Here is a 23,970-nt window from a genome sequence, read left to right as displayed (position 1 = left end):
TTATCAAATTTTAAATTCAGCAATAAATTAACAATAGATTTATTTAATATTTACAAGGTAGCCAACACAAAAAAACCCACTCCATTGACCTTGGATATTTATCAGAATTATTTGAATTGGTTAAAAATTTGAGAGAGATATATATCTTGACTAAAGAATGGATTTAAGGTTCAGTACACACTTATCACATGATCTTATTATATATATATATATATATGGCAGTGTATGCCGGTCTATTTTTAAAATGCTGAACTTGAGTTATGCATGGTCTTTATAACGTCCCATAGAACTTTGAGCAGGGCACTGGGTTAGGGCAGGCCATTGTCGGCTCCTGTGTGGGGAGTTCATACTCATGCTATAGGAACATATACTTTATAACATGAAGGGTTTATAAACACGGATACAATGTTATACTCTGGAAATAATTTCTTTTTGTTTGAATTACCTGGATAATGAAGGAAGGGACATATGATATAGGTAAGTGATATGTTATTTGATTAGGTAATACAGGTATCCATAAACTGGGTCAAATATTGCACTACTTTTTCCTCTAGACATTCCAGGCATTGCCAGCTGCAGTTGTTTATAGCTGCAGATAGGGAACCAGAAAGTTTTTAAGCTTCTATTTGTTCACACTTGTCGCCAAGTATAGTCCAGTTGTCTTAACGATGAACTTGAAGAAATGTGGTTTGCCACTGCACGAGGTGAAGAAATGAAAGAAATTTCCATCCAAGTTATCATTGCAAGAGCACTTTTTATTGGTGGTAGAGAAATGAATGACTATATATACACACAGTTTTGGTTATAAATCTTTTCTGTGTAACTATCACTCTAACTGTCATAGTGCTAAAATTTCAAACATATCTTGTTGAACACATTTAAATTGTTTAACAAATATTTTCAGAATTTTTTTTTTTGGAAGTAGTTTATCGATTTATCACTAAAAGAAGCAAGCTACAGATGATCTACTTTGAGGATTATAAATTCTCCAAGCTTTAAGAAGTATAAATCGCTGACACCATAACTATAAATACCTTTTAGAGAAAACAAGAACAGCATTTATATTGTCCCCTTGTGACTGAAAGCACTGAAAGGGGACATATGGATATGTAACCATGCCTTCTTGTCTACTTAACATCCACAAGCTGTTTCATTTCTTGAGGGATTTTGATCAAACTTCACGCATTTACAAAATACCATTACATCCTGGACAAAATTGAGTTTCGGGGTTGTAGGGTCAAGGTCAGAATATTCTAACCAGTGCTCTGGTGGATTTTAATGTTTTGTAATATTTATTCAAATACCACAGTCAGTATGTCGTCAGATTTCTTAAATAGACTTGTGTTGAATACTTTTTGTTTAACATAAGGATATACTTCTCTAACTATATTGATAAGCAAGTGATTATCAAAAATCCTTGCTTTTGGCTGGACTCCATGACGGAGAAAATGTGCAATCAGAAAATGCTGTGAGAATTTGCAGTGATGCACATTAAAGAATCTGTGTGGTTGGGATGTGTGGATACAGATCACCCAGTAGTGCTGGATTTTTATTATTATCCTGGAAAGTTGTCCAAGATCACCATTTCCAGCACATTACACAGCTGGAAACAACAGGAAATCAATTCCCTCGGGAAATCTCAGCAAGATTTTATTAAAATTTGTTTTTTTGAAAAATTGACTTAAAGTTTTAGTTAAAGTGATTTGGTACATGTTAGTGCAACAGCATCAGATTGAAAATAGCTGGCAGATGGAAGAAAGTGGACATAACTAGACTTAAAGTTGGGCAAGTTTAACAGATAAATAATAAATTACGGTACAAAATCAATGAATAAAATATGGCTAGTGTGATATAAATATATTATCCGCCAACAAGGATTTCCAATTCATTTCATTGAAGGATCTACATACATTGACAGACCTACACACATTGACAGACCTACACACATTCAGGAACCTATACACATTGACAGACCTACACACATTGACAGACCTACAAACATTGTCAGACCTACACACATTGACAGACCTACAAACATTGACAGACCTACACACATTCAGGGACCTACACACATTGACAGACCTATACACATTGACAGACCTACACACATTCAGGGACCTACACACATTGACAGACCTACAAACATTGACAGACCTACACACATTCAGGGACCTACACACATTGACAGACCTATACACATTGACAGACCTACACACATTCAGGAACCTACACACATTGAGGCTGATCTACATTTAAACAGTGACACCATTAGAAACATTGGAACCTCATTGTTGTGTATTACATGGGTTACTTAATGGATACCATAATTATATGTAGGGACATTTAATGAAAAGTTCTTATATAACAGTATATGTGAGGTTTTGTTGAAGGAATCATTAATTCATGGAAAGTTTTATTGTCAAATATTATCATTTTGGTTTGTCTGCTGGGTTTTATTATTGCCCTGTCAGGGTTTTTTTTCAGGCAGGATCTCAATGCTTCATCTGGTTGTTACTTCACTGAACAACATATGGAAGGCTCATCCATCTGGTTGTTACTTCACTGAACAACATATGGAAGGCTCATCCATCTGGTTGTTACTTCACTGAACAACATATGGAAGGTTCATCCATCTGGTTGTTACTTCACAAAACAACATATGGAAGGCCCATCCATCTGGTTGTTACTTCACTGAACAACATATGGAAGGCTCATCCATCTGGTTGTTACTTCACTGAACAACATGTGGAAGGCCCATCCATCTGGTTGTTACTTCTCTGAACAACATATGAAAGGCTCATCCATCTGGTTGTTACTTCACTGAACAACATATGGAAGGCCCATTCATCTGGTTGTTACTTCACTGAACAACAAATGGAAGGCTCATCCATCTGGTTGTTACTTCTCTGAACAACATATGAAAGGCTCATCCATCTGGTTGTTACTTCACTGAACAACATATGGAAGGCTCATCCATCTGATTGTTACTTCACTGAACAACATATGGAAGGTCCATCCATCTGGTTGTTACTTCACTGAACAACATATGGAAGACTCATCCATCTGGTTGTTACTTCACTGAACAACATATGGAAGGTCCATCCATCTGGTTGTTACTTCACTGAACAACATATGGAAGGCTCATCCATCTGATTGTTACTTCACTGAACAACATATGGAAGGCTCATCCATCTGGTTGTTACTTCACTGAACAACATATGGAAGGTCCATCCATCTGGTTGTTACTTCACTGAACAACATATGGAAGACTCATCCAAAGCTTTTCACTTGGGTTAAATTTCTTACCCAACAACACATGCATGCCCTGATGTTTGATTTGCAATCTAATTTTCTCCTGAGGTTGAAATGTCTGACGTGTTACTGTACTGACTGAGCTATGGACTAAGATATCAAAGCCCCTTTGATATTCAGTACTGTACTACTTATTTGTAATTATACTGTGGGACCTCTGACTCTTTAGATTCTGAGATTACATGTATACATGAATTTTACAGTGATACAGATTACAACATGTACTCTAAGTGTCATTCAAATGTGGCAGGTTGTCTATACCTGTAGTGAGTATCTGCGCCAATACATGTGGGAGTTTTATGGGGAGTGTAGCCATTTTGGAGATCATCCTTCCTGTCAGATTCCCTGAGGCTGTCAGCATATGTTACTACTGACTGACTAAGTGGTTCTGGAAGAGCACTATATGCTGTTTGTAGTTAACACATCTGTCCTCTTCCACAACACATCAAGATGTTTTACATTACAATTGGCCAGGGCATCAGACAAAGCAGAAGTCAGGTAGCAGGTGGTTGAACTCTCAGAGATAAAGTCCAGATAATTTTATCAAAATAATCAATGGAATCTTACTACTGAAGGTCACTTGGTCAAGTCTAGGTCACAGGTACTATAAATAGATTATCTTTGTCTTTCCCGGAACATCACATTCTAGTGTTCAAAATATAAGGTACTAATGACAGTGTGTTAGAGTGTAATGTTTATCAACACCAGGTTCGTTAAGTGTATTAGCAGTTATAAAAGAGGTGGTTTGGAATGTTGAAAATAATGGATTGTTTTACAAATAATGCCAGGTCAAGAATCTCTTTAATTTTTATAATTGCTTGTTGTTTTCTATCCAATGTTGTGTGACGGAAATCTAACTAGAAGAAATGAAATTTTCTTTTACATATGTGTTTTTTTATTATTTCATTTCACAAAACAGCATGAAAATGCCATAACTTCTCATTTGCAGTCCATTCCAGTTGCTGAAGAGCCTAAAAATGTAATAATTTGAAAGCATGTTCCATCAGATGATGTATGACTTCAACATGTGTATATTCCAAAATACATGGCCATGTCTCTGGAATTGATGGCTATGTTGTTGAGAGGTTACTTAAAAGAATATTGTTGGCTTTGTGAAAACAAAATCAATCAAATTGAGGATTTCGATGATGTATGAAGACTTTGTTATATCTGGACATGTTGCCTTTGTATCACTGACGTAAAAGTTTCTTCTTCATCTCGATGATAATCTGCTTTCTTTTACCGAGGGAAATGTTATAACACAGTGTAAAACTTGAATCTTAGCTTCTCAACTCTACATAGTTGTCTAAGTGATTTTCTTTTTGTAATATTTCGTAAATAAATTCTATGTTTACGTACCTTGCTTGGCGCTGATTGGGCCAATCGGAGACTTCCTTATACCTTGAGTAATGAGCAGGGCTTCCATTTCCATGCCGAAGTCAAAGGTGTTTCTTTTGTCTTTTTTATCATGCTATATAAGATAACACCACCTTTACTTAAATACAATTGTCAAATATCTAGATTCATAAAGATATACCTGTGAAAGGCTACCAATCACATGATTTAGTAGGTGAAATGACATCCTACGGTGCCCCTCGCCTTCAGGAGTCAGCAACTGGAAGTCAACAGGTGAAGCTATAACCATTATTGGAGGGAAATACCCTGACATTTTATGTGTCTTAATCTGCCCAACAGATATTGGAATGTGTTGAAACGATAAATGGTATATTGTTGTTTTATGTCATATTAACAGCCGGAGTACTTTAAGGATGTGCTAAGTTTGCTTGGTGGAGGAAAGCCCAGAGAAAAACCAATATACATTTTCATCAAGCCTTGATAAATGCAGATTTCTTTCATCTATCACCAATTATGAATTTAAAACCAGAGAAGCCACAATTTTTTTTTCCAAATCCCAGTTCAGTTCCTCATTGGGTTATTTAATTTTGTTCTTTTGATACATTCCAGATTTAGAATATCTCATTTCTTGCATAAAATAAATATGGACTGATAATTCTCCCTGAGAAGAATTAGGGTCTAATCTTCATGATAGGTTGAAATGACAGTTAAGAGGACTTTTCATTCCATAGAAACCATCGTATAACATTCTGACTTCTCGCTCCCCAGATGACAGACTTTTTTTCCCATAATTACCGGATGAACAAACAAACATGACATGTTACCAGCATGGTTTTGATATGACATTTCTCCATATATAGCATGAAAGATAATATCATACAGTTTTCTCTGCCATTGTTATATAACTTGGATGTTCGATTTGCCTCAAGAAAGTAAAGACTTTGACTTCAACAAGTGCAACAGCAAAACAGAAAATATGTATATTTATCTGACACTGCCATTGTCGAAATAAGCCTGCCACATAGATTTTTGCTGTATTCAGCAGTATTACTCTTTGAATTTACTTGAATATTACATTTAGAAATATAAGTAGTTAATGAAATAAGCAATTAAACATGTTGTAATGAACATGTTGATCTATGAAAATTCATAAAATTGTAGTTATATCCAATGAAGTTTGGAAATATATTTCCACGCAAAGCAATTATTTTGGCAAAGATTGAATATATGTCATCTACAAGGAGAACAAATCTGTTTCCTAGTTGATTGATTTTTTGTCCAAGATGAAGTCTAAATTGTTATGATTATCTAGATAAAGGATCCACCACTCCCAGACCTCGATGATACATCACCTCCTACAGTTTGGAACTTAATATTCGCTAGCAATAAATTTCAGACTTTTATTCTGTTCTATTTTCAGGACAACATCACCGTGACCATGACAATATGGACTATTATTACCAACTGGAGATATGGAAGGGCAATATAAATGGGGCATTACGATTGGCCAGGGAGCGTGAGGAACTCTCTGATTGGCTGGTTTCTATGGCACCAATGGGTAAGTGTAGATATCAATTAATGAATTGTGTTCTTAGTGAAGAGGTGTCAGTCTTTATTTCTCCCTCTGTTTGTTTGTTTTTGAAACCCATTGATGACTTTGAAGGTTCTCTGATAGTATCAGATATCTTTGTTTATCAGAATATTGAGGAGCACTAAATTTATAACCTTAATTCGGTTGTTGCATGCCGGTAAAATGCCAGATTGTAGAAAACAAGATTTCTATAATCTTACGGTTGTATTTGTCGACGTTGCAACATCCAAGGATAATATGTTTTGGATAAATTGAATGAATAAACCTGACAGTTTCAAGAAATATGTAGTAGATTCAGGTCAGTGTGATACGGATAATAAGCTTTTGAATTCCGAAGTAAGAAATTATCTTTTTGAATAGCAGCAATTTAAGAAAAACAGAAAAGCTATAATTGGGGACATCAGAATAACCTTAGATGAATATCTGGCATGCCTCTGTGTCATATATTTGTATGTTAAAATGACGGTTATTATTCTTTCTTATGATAAATCCATGTAAAAAGGGGGCAGTTAATTTGATGTCACTTTATTCTAAAGCTCTGTTATTTCATTAATGTACCCAGTGAAATATTTTTGATATGATATATTGTCCTAATATATTAGCTGACAATCACTGACAATTACCTCTAGTTTATAACTGGCTGAAAATTATGTAAGGACCTAGCTCGAGAACACGAATGAGACCATGTGACCTTGTTCCATATTGATAATCAGAAGCTTGACTTGACAGATTTATATGTGTACAGAAGCTTGACTTGACTGATTTATAGGTGTAAAAATTACCTAAAACACTCTACTGTGTGGCCTAGAGTACAGTTTTATCAGTTAAACACATCCTGAGTAGTTATAATCTGTTTTAGTTTAATTTGATGACCTATTTTTCAGTTGAGATTTTAACAAATACTGTTTTATAGTTCTGCAATAAAGCCACCCTCAGAGTGGAAGTGTGCCCCCAGCCCACACTCAGAGTGGAAGTGTGCCCCCACCCCACCCTCAGATTGGAAGTGTGCCCCCTCCCCACCCTCAGAGTTGATATGTGCCCCAACCCACCCTCAAAGTGGAAGTGTGCCCCCACCCCGCCCTCAGAGTGGAAGTGTGTCCCCACTCCGCCCTCAGAGTGGAAGTGTGCCCCATCACCATCCTCAGAGTGTAAGTGTGCCCCCTCCCCACCCTCAGAGTGGAAGTGTGTCCCCAGCCCCACACTCAGAGTGAAAGTGTGTCCCCACTCCGCCCTCAGAGTGAAAGTGTGCCCCATCACCATCCTCAAAGTGGAAGTGTGCCCCCACCCCGCCCTCAGAGTGGAAGTGTGTCCCCACTCCGCCCTCAGAAAGGAAGTGTGCCCCCCTCCCTTCCTTCAGAGTGGAAGTGTGTAACCACCCCACCCTCGGAGTGGAAGTGTTCCCTATCCCAACCCTCAGAGAGGAAGTGTGCCCCATCCCCACCCTCAGAGTTGAAGAGTGCCCCCATCCCGCCCTCAGAGTGGAAGTTTGCCCCATCCCAACCCTCAGAGTGGAAGTGTGCTCCCACCCTGCCCTCAGATTGGAAGTGTGCCCTCATTCCACCCTCAGAGTGGAAGAGTGCCCTCATTCCACCCTCAAAGTGGAAGTATGCCCCACTCCTCGCCCTTCTCGTCTTATATCACAGGGTAAATATGGTACACATTTTAATAACTAAACAGCATGAATTAATATAACCAACAGCTAGCTTGTCATACCCATTTATCATGATAGGATATCATACATATACCATATTTATGCAGCAGTGAGCCCATATCTGTGACTAATTAAGTCTATATGTATTTAATTGCTGTTAATGTGTAGAATTATGAACAAATGCTATTTTATCTTCCTAACTGTAATAAGCCCACCCACTGACTTTAAGTGGGGATAATATCTTGGCAAACTGATCGTGTTACAGTGTAAAAACAATGTTGTATATTGAGTCTGAGAACTGTCCTTATCTTAAAACATTGTCTATATCATTAGACAAATATGCTACTTTTTTCTAGATTACCAAGGGCCCTTAGAGTGATTATTAGTAGCCAAATAATGGTGAAATTTTGATAACTAAATTCCAGTAGATCTGTGACGGTGATATTTGACTGCTTTGTTTTTAAAAACACTGTGAATGACATATCTCAGTAATTTCAGGTACAGATGTAAATGAGACATGTCTGAGAAAGGTGAGAAAATGTAGGACGGTTTGTTTATCACCCCATGGACAGTTAGGGTTGTTTTGATGCAGGGTGTAATTGGTTGTCACCTCATCGAACAACATACAGGAGGTCCATCACATGTGTGAAGGATATCTTATGGTTATTGGTCACCACTGTGACATAACTATGATAATGTCTTGTATGATTTGATCTATTGACTAAATAGAAACACAAAAAGTGTTTCATACTCTAGTTAAGTTTGAAAACATTTCAAGTTCATGGAGGCATGAAAATGAATGAATTTCTAAAGTACTAAAAATGAACATACACACACAAAAAAAATTCCAAAATTAATAATGATTATTTTCTTGCTAATTGCTGTTTTCAATGAATATTCATTGATTTGAGTGTAAATAATAAGAGGTTGTAAATTCTGTTAGATATTCTTTCAAAGAAAGAAATTTTGCCAAAGATAAATGAAAGAAGTATGCAAAGCCATTCTAACATTTTCTGAAAGAAATAGTTATTTTTCTTAATGAAATAAAATTCTTGATAATGATGCTGTTTAAAGAATAGTGAAAAGGATAATTTGTTACTCAAATTCAGCTTTTAGCAGGTTGGCAGAAAGACAGACATATTTTAAGACAGACAAAAAAAGTGACAGATACAACTGTTAACACCACTGCATAATTAAAATCTTCAAGTAGGTTTAAACCTTTAGTTGTTGAATGCCCAACAATACTCTAGATCGTACAAAAATTGCACATAAAACACATAGGTGAAAAGTATGCTAAGGGCTTACATTTTGAAGCTTTGGTAGCAACTGAGGAAAATCTGGAGTGATCAAAAGAAATGCAAACATCAAGACAGGGGTGGTGCATGCACCAGTCACATAATTCAATAAATTTCATGATTTTCATAACCTGTATCCAGACTAAACCTGAAGTCATATTCTTTTGATTGAGTCATTCTAGATTCTGAAAATTCTGTTTATTGACTAGTCGTATGACGACTAGCTATTACAGTAGAGAGCTAGTCCTGATTCACTAGCTAACACCAGACGTGTGTATATGCCATCCATCATGTTTTCTACCTGTTGTTTAGACACCTTGTTCAGGTGAGAAGGTTAATTGTCTTCTGTCAGTATTACCTGTGTAAATGTTAAGGTCAAGGTCAAACATGTAAAGGACATGTATGGTGATGACGTTTATGTTTGCAACATTAAGTGTTTCACTGCTGCGATAAAAAATTGACAAATCTCCTGTCTTAAATGAGATTTCCTTGTTCGTACACTGCAGATGTGTAAAGTTTCAAGTAGTTATCACATGATATCTGCAACGTTTATTGTTAATGAATAGATATGAAAACTATTTTTTGAAGAACTTCAAAATTTAGTAATGGATGTTTTAGATATATAATGGTAAACCTATATTGTGAATCTTTATTGTTTTAAAGAAGAAGATTTAGAATCTCACTGTGATCACTAAAATCACAGAAAACAAGTGTTGCTTTATAAAAAAAAAGTTCTTTAATCTTTCTTAGATACAGCAAATTATAAACTGGTAATATAACAATATATCACAGAATTATTTCAAACTGATCATCTTTCTGATGACGTCATCAAAACGTCACACTCAATTCTTTATAAGGTTGTATTACAAGAATTTTTGTTCAATTGACATTTCCAACTGAAGAAAATATTCCAAAATATTGCATGTGATAATTTTTGGTATTTATACTTTCAAAACACTCTTTGTATTTATAGAGCTTGTTCAGAGGTGTACAGTAGAAATGTAACTATTTTCATATTTTACGAGTGTGACCAACTGAAGTTAGAAAAACAGTGTACAGATCAGCAATACAGATCCAAGTTCTTAATATCATACATATATTCAAAAAGCAATTCTTGAAAAAAAATTTTAAAAAACTTAAATTTTAGTACTTTTTGTCAGTCATTATGAATATTGATGATAATGGTTTTATAATTTAAATAGTTTTAAATATGTACTTTAGGAAAAATTACATCGAGTGTGACCATTTCTGATTTGCATGTCATTGAACCAAATTTGACCAAAATTTTACCTTTAATTCACGATAGAGTCACAGGTAAGCTAAGTATTGTGATCAGATATATCCATTATCATATCTGTAAAGACTGATTGTTAATCTAACCTCTAGAATTGTCAGACCCGCAATTACCTACATCAACGTATATCCTGTCCACAAATTAATTATATATAACATTATATGAACTATTGTTGACCCCAACATTGTAATTTTTGAACGTGGTCATCTGAGATAAAACACGGTATAAACAATCATAATTAATCCTAAAGCTTATTGATTTAGATCTATTATCTAAATGGCTCGATTGTTTTACTAGAGGGGACAATTGTATTGAAATTCAGAGAGAGAAAAAACAACATTTGTCATTTATATATCATATCAAATAGGACTAGTCTGACAGTACAGGAAATGAAACTCATTCTGCATATCTCTAGATCTTCAAAACTACAACAGGTTAATAAATAAATTTTTAGAGGTTTTCAATGCACATGTATCCTTACTTCAAGGGGCTCTGATTCAATTAAGATTCTTAAAGTGAAGATGGTAAAGTAGATTGGCTTTTAAATTACCAGGTAACAAAATTATGATGAATGTCACAACCTTGTGTATTCTTAAAAGACAGCAAACAGTTTTTTCCTGTTTGATTGGACAGATTTTTTCCCAGTTATGTTGATCTCTACAAAACTTTATTTCATAATCAGAATTAATCAAATTCAATAAAGATCTACAGACAATTACCGTTTTTTTCCCAGTATTTCTTATGTGATATTTTTTGTATTGTGAACTAATACATAAATCTTTTAAGATATGAACCTCAAAAATCTGGTAATAATGGTTGAGATGTTTCTGTCAACATTACAAAGGTGTAATACACTCCAATATCTAAGGTCCATATACACTGAATAAAGTACTTGGAAACTCCAAAGCTGTCAGATAAATCGGATCCCAGGGAAAAATCAGGACCACTTTCCAGTTATCTAGTAGAGTCCAATACATTTCTTGAAACAAACCTGCCTTATTCCTTACTCGGAGAAGTACCTATTTTTATTTTTATATCATAAATGTGAAAAAGTCTATTTGAGAGAAAATGTAATGTTTTGTGTTTTGCAGCAAACTTTGATACATGGATAACAGTTTGTGAGGACTACGCCACTCAGCTAGAATCTGAAGGACAGTATCACAAAGCCGCCACCTACCTTCTCGCAGCACAGAAAGTCTATGAAGCAATTGAACTGTTCAGAAGACATCGGCTCTTCAAGTAAGGCACACTGGTAACCCGTACAGTTTATTAAGGGAAAATATCTTAATCTCAATATTTTAGATTTAAAGAATAGGGCACATTAATTAGTATGTACAGAGGGATTGGTAGTTTTTGATTCATTCAACACGGTCAGTAATTGAATATTTTTTGACAAGGTTCAATCTGAAACGTTTACAAACAATGGTGATCAATTCATAATTTGACAACGTTTACATAAATCAGAATATTCACCAGAAATCAGGATATCATAAGTGATATATTTCAGGACAATTGATCACCAGGGATTGTAGCTAGATCAGTATTAGGCACGACTTTCGTAGCATTTACAACAGTATGAAATAGGAAAGACTTTGAAGAAGTGAAAAAAAACATGCTTAAGTAATTCATTTTTCATTGCAAGTAAGGGAAATTGTATCATTTCCGTGACGCATTTGTACTTTTAGTTTATTGGCCGTCAGCTTACAAACAAGCCACTTATCACCAGTAATAAAAAGGCCTGTTTGGGTCTGACTTTATTGATCTGGTTTTCTGCAGAGCTGTTAGCAGTGTACTCTGTCCATTTCAAGGTCAATTGAACATACGGTAATAGCAAATGTACTGTTGATTATTGGATGAGAAAGGATGACATTACACAGCATATATTAGCGACTGAGGTTTGGAAAAAAAATATGCCAAGATTTTATCGCCAATAGAAATGTGTTTTCAATGTACTAATAACCCCAGATGTGATATTTCTGTAACACAAGATGGTACATGCCATTAAATGTTTGGTAGAAAGGTGAAGGTCACATGAGGTTCTAGTCTCAATTTGTTAACTTAGAAATTGACATTGTAGTGGTCTGATTATGTAGGTAAGAAGTAAGGTTTAAACGTGTCCATGTTTACTATCACCCTTACACTGGACATCACACAGTTTAATAGGATTTCTCAGGTGTCTCACAAAGCATCTAACATCTAGTGCAGAGGAAACTCATTCTTAACCGGCAAGCTCAATTCAAGAAATTTGCCTTCTTTTGTCCAGTGATTGCCCTTCATGCTTGTGTCTTTTGGCAGCTTTCTAGCTCTTCAGGGAAACAGTCTGTATGTACAGCATTTAACATACATGTGATAACAATGTTGTTCTACAATTATTGATCATATTACGGAAAATGGATAGTGAATGTTTATAAAGCAATTGATGCTATATACATTACCATACCAGCTGTGGTAAGAAAACATAAATGTACCATCCAGGACAGCCAAGCTCTTTATTTGTTTTAGCATATGTATATTTATTCTAACCTATCTATACAGTACGAAACCAGTGAGAAGTGGGGAAGAGCTGGGCAACATATATTAAGTCTATGGTAGTGTAAGGACGTTAATCTGAAATTATAAGAAAAAAAAAACTATTTAAAAATGAATCCAGTTAACTGATGCCAAAATATCAAAATTGATTAATTTGAAATGTTCAGGACTGACTTAGCATCGTCTGTGCTTGTTTCATAAATTCACAGAACAAAAGTAATTTTTCATTTAAAATCACTTTTGGATGTTATGTAGCAGTCACTATGGGGGTTAATCATGGGTTTGCCCATACATAAAAATACACATAGTCAAAGCTTTCTAAATATGTCTAATTAATGCATATAAATACACACAGCGTCAAAGCTTCTTGATACATTTTAGTAACACATAAAAATACACACAGCGTCAAAGCTTCTTAATACTTCTTATTAACACATAAAAAAATCCACGCTGTCAAACCTGCTAAATACAGCTTATTAATACATTGATTTAAAAACTTTTAAGATTTGTCCATTTTGTATAAAGCTGATCATAATAAATATTTGATTGATTGTGTATTTGATGATTAATTATGAAATTGATTACCATCACTAGCGGGCGGTGAGCTTATCACTGGATAATGAAATTGGTTAATTTTACTGATAAGCAATTTATGGATGGACTCATTGCTGGACCAATACAGTGGTTAGTGAGCAAAAGATGTTTAATTCAAGTCATACGTCTCACAAAATGGTAACATACATTTGTGTTTAGGAATATTGTCTGTCAAATTTACCACTGGATGTTCAATACATGAACGTTACTAATCTATTCAATAGATTTTTTTTATGTGTGATTGCTCTGTGTAACGTGTTCTTTTTTATTCTAGGGAGGCTATAGCCCTGGCAAAGGTGAGGTTGTCTCCCTTTGACCCTGTTCTAGAGGAACTATATACACTGTGGGCACAGCAGCTAACGAGGGATGGAAACTACGAACAGGCAGCTAAATGGTAACATCTCCCTTAGTTTACTAGTGTTGTAGAAATATCATTCTGTCCTGTGTTTAGTGTCATATCTTAAAATGTCAAAACAGAAAACACAGCCATTTGGTAAATGTTTAAGGCTAACATTATAAAGTTACCACAGCACTTTCAAGTCCGAACTTAAAGAATAAAGCTATAAAGTACAGGTTTGTGTAAAAAATTAAATCACATCAGAATTCATAGAGGAAAATATGGATAGATAGAACAGAAATTAACCCCTTGTGAAGGATTGTTCCACCTGATGTAAAGGAAAATGGCAGAAATACCTTGTCGACAAACATGCATTTATGCTGTTTTCAAATAATATTTATCCTAAGCATTACTTTTCTTTGTCAGCGACATGATTTTTAACATGCCGTTTCACATCATCTCCCTATTGAACATAATGGACTGACCTTGTTCAGTAGCACAGACTATCTGAACTTGAGTATTGAGGCAGCAGTTTATAATTTAGATAGTAAAGTGTATCCATTTCCTGTATTTATGAGAAAAAGATGATGACACGACAGATGGCCATGTATACCCTTTAATTTGTCCTTGGCTTGCTTAAGGTAATCACATCAACAAAATTATCCATTACATACGTATAATAAAGCATAGCCTGTGATGTTCCTCTGCATCTTTGAGATGATCAACAGATGTCTGAATTATATTACATGACTAGATTCGAAAAATCGTATGTATGTGGAAAAAATCTTCAGTATTCTATCTTTATCATTTATTTTTTTTTTGCTCACCTGCAAAAAGAGATGGCCTTGACTTATATTCAAGGTCACAGAGGTCAGATTTGTTAAAATTTTTAAATGACATCTTCTCATGAACTAAAGAGCATAGAGGCATGATATTTCGCTGATAAGTTCCTATGATAAAAATTGTCAGAGTTTGCAAAATGAAATGGCCTTGACCTATATTCAAGGTCACAGGGGTCAGATTTGTTAAAACATTTAAACATTTTCTTCTAATGAATTTAAAGGCCTATAGGCATGATGTTTGGCTGGTATGTTCCTGTGATGAAACCAAACAAAGTTTGCACAAATAAATAACCTTGACATTTATTCAGTGTTACAGGGGTCATGTTTGTAAACAGCTTCTTCTCATGAACTAAAAGGCCTAGATGCATGGTATTTGGCTAGTTAATTCTTTGAATGAAGCCAGACAAAGTTTTCAAAAATAAATTATCTTATCTTATAATCTAAGTCAAAGGGATCAGACTTGTTTAAACCTTTAACATGAGGTAAAGAGGCCAAGAGGCATGATATATACCAAGTGAGCACTGCAGGCCCATTTTGACCTCTTGTTTTATTATCATTGATTTCCATTAGATCATGTTTATCTACAAATAGTTCCTTGTTTAAGCCCAATTGTTTGGATCAACTAAGAATTTGAGATTGCCGTCCTAGTCTCACATTTAATTTATCATACAAATGAGAAGTGAGGACTTGATGAGCCACCCGATAGAATTTACAACACTCATTCTCCACCGTGAAATCAATATATTTAGCAAGTATGATGAAGGTGACATTGAAATCTACAATAACGTCTGAATTCATTACATAATCAGTTTCAAGTTACATTTATCCATTACAAACTCTCAAGCTATCAGCATAAGTTTATGCAAAATATTTTACGTATTCCGTGTTGTGTTTGCATCAGATTTTTCCTCTGTCCATTTGCTCCAGTTTTCCTAACATGATTGCACAATGGTCTTTCCTGATATTTTTACCCCGTCCTACATAAAGTAGGCTATAAAGTTATCAATTTTTGCATTCAGTTCTGTGATAACATTGTGTACAAGATATCATATGATCCTCAGCACAGATTTGATTCATATTCACACACTAGCTTCATATAATTGAATGTATGATGAGATTTTAATGGTTATTGGTCAGGAACAAAGGTCAAAGGTCACCCAGTTAATCAAAGGGTTAGGGTATATCTAAATGACCCCATGACTATGTTTTTTGTTGTTCATACACTTTGACTAAGTTACTTTTTACAAATTTTATCAATAATTCTAGCATGATCCGGGAACTTTTTAGCAGACTGTGAACATTTTCCCATTGGAGTAGGGGATAGTAGTATGCCAAAATTTTGCAGTTCTGGTTTTTCATGTGTGGTATATTGATTGCTAAATTTTGTTTCAGAACTATTTATGTTAAAGTTTTTGTAATGATAAACCCAGTTTTAACAGGAACAGTTCGCAATTCTGATGCAAGCTGATGATGATGATGGTAGTTTATCGTCCGTGACTCTGCCCGTCGCTGGGCATTGTCCAATCGACATGTGTCGATTCTCTCTGGCGACGTTGGAATGATGTGAGCTGACATATTGTCTTACCTTTGTAGCCACCTTGCGATGAAACAGGTCCAGGATGCCGCCCTGTTATTGGCTAGGAGGTACAACCAATCAAGTTTGAGGACAGCCAGCCACATCTGTCTCGTGGCAGGGGAGAAACAACAGGGCCTGCTATACGCCTACAAGGTGGCTCAGCAGTATTCCCTTCAGTCAGAATGGAAGGAAGCCTACACCTTCTTAAAGGAACAGAAACCTTTCCAGGTAGGAATTGCTTTACAGGATTTCTTGTGATTAAAAAATACCTTCACTTATGGCCTGAATAGATTTTCTTTTTTATACAATCAGATAATGTTTTAACTAAAAAAAAAATCATGATATGTCTAATTATTTCAGAGTGTTTATTTTTGTGATCACATTGACATACCACAAAGCAGTGAAAACATCATTCCACATAAATAACTATACAGTATGACACCATTAACATTGATCAGCATTAAACTTTGGTAAATAAGGCCCATAAAATTGGGATCTGAATGTGATCATTTTTTACCATATTCAAATTCAAAAGAAACATTTATTATGAATAGATATACCATAAAATTGTTTGTTACTAGTCCACTGTCATGGAAATATTTTTTCCTGAATAATTCACAATTGCAAATGTCTAGAGAATTACAACAAAATCATGAGCCAATGTACAGCAATATTTTATATTTTTGTATGTAGATGATTGGACAACACAAATCTTTATTAAAAAATAAATAAATAAATAACTGAGCTTTATTTGTTTTTTATTTTAATTTGATTGGTTCTTACAATATTAGATCACAAAAGTATATTTGTATTACTTCTTTTAAAAGTGAAAATGTTTATGAAAAAATTGTTTACCACAACTCCTTAACTGAACAAAAATACTTTTATCACTCTCTGGCATATAAAAGTTATGGCTAATCCCAGTAAATTAATGAGAGAAAATCCTTTTAGTCCTGTTAAAGTCCTGGAATTTCATGTCTTAAAGTCTGTATTCTTATATATGGGATTCCATTGGTCTCTAGTTGTGATTGGTTTGATACGTACATCGTAATAAAAGCTCAAGCTGTTACATATATTATAATGAGAATCAGTATTTTCACTAGTAATCAAATATTGGTGACTAGATAGTAATTAACTTCGTTTATTTCACAACAGTTGCAAAAAAAGTTATTTCATTTTCCACTCATCACTCTTGTTGGCCTGGATGTAAGCACACGGTGGTTTTATTGTTTTATTTTTATTGTGGGGCGGGGAGGGGGGGAGGTGGGGGGGAGGAAATCGTATTTCCTTGGGAATTAAAAGCCGGTCGGGCAAGTGACCCCTTTACCTTTTCACGTCCGTCAAGGGAATCAAACCCTGGACAGCTAGGTGAAAGACGATTGCATAACCTTTGCACCACCTGACCACCCAGGTGACTGGATAAACAAAAGATTGTCATTTATTTCAATTTTAAACAGGTTTTCCAAAACTTCCTGAAATTAAGAATTCTTTGACTTGTTTCATAATTTATGATAAATATTATTTGAATTTGAAAATCATACAAGATTTTCTATAAACTCTGATTAGAACAAAAGCAGAAGGAATAGGAGTATAAACAAGGACTTTGGTTTTCTAATTTTCTAAATTGTGTTACTTTTGACCTTTTACCTGTAGTGTGTAACTGCTGTGACAGCCATGCATGAATTGCTGATGTATGAGGTACAGAATATTCCCCTGGACAGTGTGTCTATAGACAAAGCTAAGTTCACACAGTGGAGCAACATGGGAGGCTCTAAGGTATTACTGCCAGGTAAGTAGACCAGATTCAACCCAAAAACATGAGATTCTGTTATCTGAAACTTCTCACTTTTCATATGCTAGTTTTATAGCACTAAAATTATATATTACCAGAATGGGTCACTTAAATATATCAAGGGCCATAACTCCCACTGTTTTTTAACAAAGAAAACATTATTTTGTCTGAATCTTGACAGACTATTTTTGACATCTACAAAGAGTAGCTATTTTGATGTAAGGTTGAAACCTGTAAGCAATATCATTCTTTAATTTACAAACTGCATTGCAGTCAATATTGTTTTTTAAAATTAAAGTTTGCAAACTGTCACCTCAAATCTTTACATATATTGATAAAGATATTGATAGAGATCAGGCCATTCGAAGATTACTCAATCACTGTTACTGGTTCTTTTCATATTACAAGTTATTGCCCTAATATGATGATACCTTAAAGAATTATATTATGCCTGGGGTTATTTTTGAAGACTGAATTTTATGAAGAACTGACATCTTTTTTTCTATTTTCAATAGGAATTGTCTCTTATTTTTTAGACTTTATGTTAGATGCCAAAGAGAATGAACCAATATCTCCATGGCAACCGTACTTGATCGATGGCCACACGTTCCCTCACCATGTGCTGCGCATCCTCCACTCCAGTCTGGGTGTCAGTATGGACACCACCAACCTGGAGGATATGTACAAAGCTCTCAGTGTACTTCATGCTGGCCGCCAAATCCAAACAGATCTTCTACAGGTAATGGAAAGATTGCCTAATTCATATTAGACCTGATGAAGATTTTCAGGTCTTAGTAATGTAAAGACAAGACGTTGTCATGGTCATTAGTTTCCAGTCAAGCTGATTTGCCTTGCCAGTTGACCTACTCATTGTTAATTTTGTAAAGGTCACTCATTACAGGAGAGTTCAATTTAAGATGCCTTGCCTTGCCACTTGACCTATTCCATGTAGACTTTTTCAAGGTCGTTGATTGAATTATAGAGTCCTTGTCTACATGATTTGTATTGCTAGTTGAGCTATTCAGTGTAGATTTTGTCAAGGTCACCGATAACATTAGTGTCCTTCCTAGTCTTTACAGTCAGTAATGTACACATGTTATATTCAAAATCTTTAATAAATGTGTAAAATGTGTGTCTATTTGAACAGCTGCTGGGCCAGGTGAGTATGGACCTGGTTCTTTGTCTCCTGTCTCTGTTGATGTCCGAGACCCCTACAGCCATTTCCCACCTACTCCAGGCTATCAGCCTCCTCCACGAGGCTGGTCACTATGATCTGATGGAGCTCATTCTTCGACTCTTCCTCCCACAAGGTCAGTCAGTTTAGATACAGAGTGTATTTTATCAGTAGTAATTACAAAGAAGGAACAGATAATTGTTACGTCAGCGTTTATTGTCACAAAACGTCATATATAACACCACCCTATCTTGATAGTCACACATTAGTCTCTTATACAGTTTCAAGTCACCTTCGAGTAAAGCCAATTACTAATGTTATACATGTTATTTTTAGAATTAAGAGAACGGAATATTTTCAACATAACCCCGTTTTTTAAGGGTTTTTATTGTGCCATTTGACGCATTTTATCGTAAATGCCTTGTTTTCTGTATTTACAGCATTTTTTTTTACCTCATCTTAATTTCACATGTGCAATTTTTTTATTTACATAATATATCAGACAATTAGGTAGCAGGAAACAGTTAATTTGCATTTTTCCTGAAATTATTGGTCATGGGTGAGATATACAGCAGATTGACTATGAAAAATACACTCTTACATGCATACATTTATAAACCACATAACAATTACATTAATAGAAGAGAGATAAAATTTGTGTAAATCAAAAAGTTCCCTCTGATTTCTGACATATTATTGCCATGGTTACCAATTTCAAAAAAGCTAAAAAACGCAACTGAAAACTACAAATTCTTAGGAGGAGTTTATTTCAGAACATCTGTCTTGAAGTTAAAAACACTACTATGGTAACAAATTGCTTACATTTCAACAAATTCCATCACAGGCTTCTCTGATAGAGTTTAACCTAGCTGACTTAAAAAGAAATGTTTATTAACAGATAGTGTCAGTAAAATTCTTGATTTGACAACTTTTTATGGAACATTGTCTCCCTAGTTTGATTTTTTCAAATAAACATAAATTATACAGCTTTTTTAAATTTTTTTTTTTTTTTTTGGGCATTTTAGCCATTTTTAGAAAATGATTGAATTTTATGTAAATTCCAGGCCCAAAATACTTGCTGAAATTACAACAAGAGGTGACGGCCATGCGAGTAGTAATCAGCATGGATAACCACAGCAGTGTAGATGGAGCCTCCAAGGTCCACACTATCAAACGGTACTTGTCCGAGATCAGGGACGACGACGCTGTATCCAATGCAAATCTCCGCTGTCGTGAACTTGACTGTCTACGAGCATACTACTACTTGGTTATATTGAGTTTTCTCAGAGGAAAGCTTTCCAAAACAAAATCGTCAGATGACATATCTGTCATTGCTGAACCAGCAAAGGAACATTCATCAGTAACTCATTCTGGAGAGGAAAATTCTCCCCAAGATTCCATTGGAACATCTGCCATAGAACAAGTGGAAACAGAGAACCGAAGTGGTACCGTTACTTTGGGAGCTGGTGATGGAAACTGTGATAGGATCGGAAATCCCAGTGAAAACGCCAGTGGAGACAACAGTGCTGATGTTAAGGACAAGCTTATGACAGATCGTCAAGCACAAAGTTCAAACAATTTAATGCCTTCATTACCTTTGCCTCAACGTAGAGAAAATTGTGATAAAACTGAGAGTGAGAAAATAGCACCTAATGAAAACAATGAGAAATCCCAAACTACCTCTACTCTGCAAGGTTTTGAAGGGTCAGACTGTACAGTGCAGGGAACAGAAATTGCTCTAGGTCAGGAGTGTAACAAAAGTGTTAAGGAAAGTTCAGTAGATGGTAAAAAGTCAGATGTTGACAAAAAGTGTTCAGATATTGTCAAAGACAAAAATCCTGATTTGTCATTCTCGTTTGACACATGTCCTGAAGATTCTCCCACATATCATCTGACTTTACCTCTCCTATCCCACCTGGCACGAGGCCTGCTGTGGGACATACAAGGAAAGCGATTTGCCCTGACAGAGACCCTTGGCTACATTCATAAGGCCATATCCCAACTCTTGTTAGCTCAGAAACCCAGTGCCCTCCCAGGAGGACAGAATGAGACTTTGGCAATTGGGGAACTGGCAGTGGTCGGAGATGGACATCATAATAGTCCTTCTGACATTGACAATGTTGTTAACCAACGCTCACTAACTGAAACTGCTTCTCCCCTGTCACCAGAACCTCCTAGACCAGATGGAGGATCACCTAAGAAACGTCACAATAGTGAACCTGTCCTTGAGCGATCAGTGTCTAACACAACATCAAGTGTCACATGTCCGTTTCATGGCAGTGCAGCATTTTCTCGATCGGTGTCTATTGATAGTGGTGCTGCTGATATCAATATTCCTCTTCACGAACATTTTGGTTCCCTTGACCTTGACCTTGACCCCACCTCGGACAGTGCATTCAGCATCTGTTCCTCGTGTGAATGGCTTACAAAGTCTCGTAAGGTTCTCTGGGAGGATGAGCCTCATCCTCATTCACATCACATTACAGAGCATCAAGGACATCATGGCAAAGCAAAGGTCACAAGTATCGTAAATCCAGCTAAATACATCAATGTTCCCGATGAATGGTACAACACGGCCGCCGACCAAAAGTACAGCATGCCCTACGTTACCATGGCTATACTTAAGGATGAGCAGGAATATGTAATGCGTGAACTGAAGCGAGGCCCTGATGCTTTACATGTAAGTGTCCATAATCACAGTAACATTTAGATTTCATAGAAGTTACAGGTAGTTTATCTAAAGATTTTTCCTCTATTGCAGCATAGGTACTTTCCTCATGAGTTTCAATTCAAATTGATTTTTTTTTACTAGAATTCAAAAATGGATTTTCTGATACTATACAAAAAATGTCGTAGTTCACTCCTTGACTTTCAGTGATTTTTAAGGTAGTTTTACAGAGGTCAGATGGAAGATTTTTTTTTTAGTTTTGATATTAGGATAAAATTATGTGTTTAAAGATTATGTGAAGATCATATTAAAGTAAAATAGTACAAGTAATCAAATCAATTATTCTGAAATGAATGAGTATTAGTAAGTACAGTCAGTGGAGAAACATTTGAAATAGAAAGAAGTTCTTATATCAAAACCAGTAGAAGATGAAAGTGTGACGTTTCGATGATAACACAGTCACCTTCATCACACAAATGTGGAGCATACCAGCACTGACATACGTAGTGTATGAGATAGTAAGGATGATTCCTTACCATCTTGTACACTAGATACGTCAGTGATAGTATGCTCCACACTGGTTATATCTGTGATGTAGGTGACTGTAACCATCAAAACATCACATTCTAATCTTCTACTGGTTTTGATACGAAAAACTCTATTCATAACTAACCTGAAGAAATGTTTGAAAATGACCTTTGAAATGTTTACCGGGGATGTTGTTTATCTTTCAGATGCCCTTCCCTAACCCTCTGGAATCTGTCAAGCTTATATTGGAAGTGAGCAGCCAAAGTGCCTTTCTCAGTGTTGCTGAGAAACACCAGTTCGCTGAGAAGGTCGTGTCCTGGGGAATGAAATTCTCCGTATCATCCCAACAGAAGGAAGCTCTGATGGAGTCAATGCATCGGACATTAATTCACGAATAAATTCTTGACTCACAAAGTGAAATTGTCAGACAATTCTAGGTCTTGTTGAATTGACTGTAATCAGTAGCAAGTTATTATGCTTACATGTATGTCAGCTCATAATAAAAGTGGGTTTTTTTTAAAAAAAAAAAAAAAATTCCATATGTGATAATTTCTGTCCTGATTTATTTGGCTGTTACCGATATGTTTACCATAAGGCATGCTTAGAGATGATAAGTTCTTTGTCATTTAAACATTGTTCGCTGGCTAGGACTACATCCTCATTTTGTACTGCTGTGTTGTTTTAATTTTCATATAAATGACTAAATTCTACTGTCTCAAGTTCTCAAGAGATAAGACTAAGAAAACGCCAAAGCCCTTGGTGTCTGGTATACACATATTTGATAATTCAATACAGAGAGAAAATACTTAATAGAAAAAATACTGATAGATTAAGAAGGAAAATCTTAAGGGAATGCTGAAACTCAAAGACAAAAATATTTTGGGAAGTTTTGATCATTTATTATCATGACTAGTTTGATTTGAACATTTGACAACCCTCAACTCAGCTGGTATCAAATATCTGGACCCACAGACTGGTATCAGATCTATCTAGACCTTCTGTCTAGTATCAGATCTATCTAGAGCCCCAGACTGGTATGAGATCTATCTAGACCCTCAGACTGGTATCAGATCTATCTAGACCTTCTGTCTAGTATCAGATCTATCTACACTCTCAGACTGGTATTAGATCTATCTACACTCTCAGACTGGTATTAGATCTATCTAGACCCTCAGACTGGTATTAGATCTATCAAGACCCTCAGACTGGTATCAGATCTATCTAGACCCTCAGACTGGTATCTGATCTATCTAGACCCTCAGACTGGTATCTGATCTATCTAGACCCTCAGACTGGTATCAGATCTATCTAGACCCTCAGACTGGTATCAGATCTATCTAGACCTTGTGTCTGGTATCAAATCTATCTAGAACTTGTGTCTGGTATCAGATCTATCTAGACCTTGTGTCTGGTATCAGATCTATCTAGACC

General features: G+C 35.6%; 1 protein-coding gene across 2 annotated transcripts; it reads left to right on the top strand.

The window, feature by feature from the left end:
* Window positions 1-459: 459 nt before the first annotated feature.
* Window positions 460-23,824, top strand: LOC132558299 (uncharacterized). Of its 2 annotated transcripts, none has more exons than XM_060222844.1 (10): window positions 460-477; window positions 6,089-6,226; window positions 11,591-11,738; window positions 13,897-14,016; window positions 16,395-16,605; window positions 18,031-18,166; window positions 18,706-18,908; window positions 19,317-19,479; window positions 20,408-22,023; window positions 22,746-23,824. In XM_060222844.1, the coding sequence occupies exons 2-10, from the start codon at window positions 6,115-6,117 to the stop codon at window positions 22,935-22,937; spliced, it is 2,901 nt and encodes a 966-aa protein (XP_060078827.1). In that variant the 5' UTR covers window positions 460-477; window positions 6,089-6,114; the 3' UTR covers window positions 22,938-23,824. The 2 variants fall into 2 exon arrangements, with proteins under 2 accessions (XP_060078827.1, XP_060078828.1); XM_060222845.1 differs by lacking the exon at window positions 460-477 and adding an exon at window positions 3,756-3,810.
* The last annotated feature ends 146 nt before the right edge of the window (window positions 23,825-23,970 follow it).

Source organism: Ylistrum balloti, unplaced genomic scaffold (genome assembly GCF_031769215.1).
Source record: "Ylistrum balloti isolate Yb309-2 unplaced genomic scaffold, AGI_CSIRO_Ybal_v1 Utg370780, whole genome shotgun sequence".
Lineage (NCBI taxonomy): Eukaryota > Metazoa > Mollusca > Bivalvia > Pectinida > Pectinidae > Ylistrum > Ylistrum balloti.
Note: the sequence above shows the minus strand (reverse complement) of the source record. Positions and strands in the feature narration are given on the sequence as shown.

Excerpts from the sequence above, each read along its gene's own strand:
- LOC132558299 (XM_060222844.1), top strand. The coding sequence starts at position 6,115 with ATGGACTATTATTACCAACTGGAGATATGGAAGGGCAATATAAATGGG. Across the intron at positions 14,017-16,394 it reads TACGAACAGGCAGCTAAATG|CCACCTTGCGATGAAACAGG; the intron begins GTAACATCTCCC and ends TTACCTTTGTAG. Across the intron at positions 19,480-20,407 it reads TCGACTCTTCCTCCCACAAG|GCCCAAAATACTTGCTGAAA; the intron begins GTCAGTCAGTTT and ends TGTAAATTCCAG.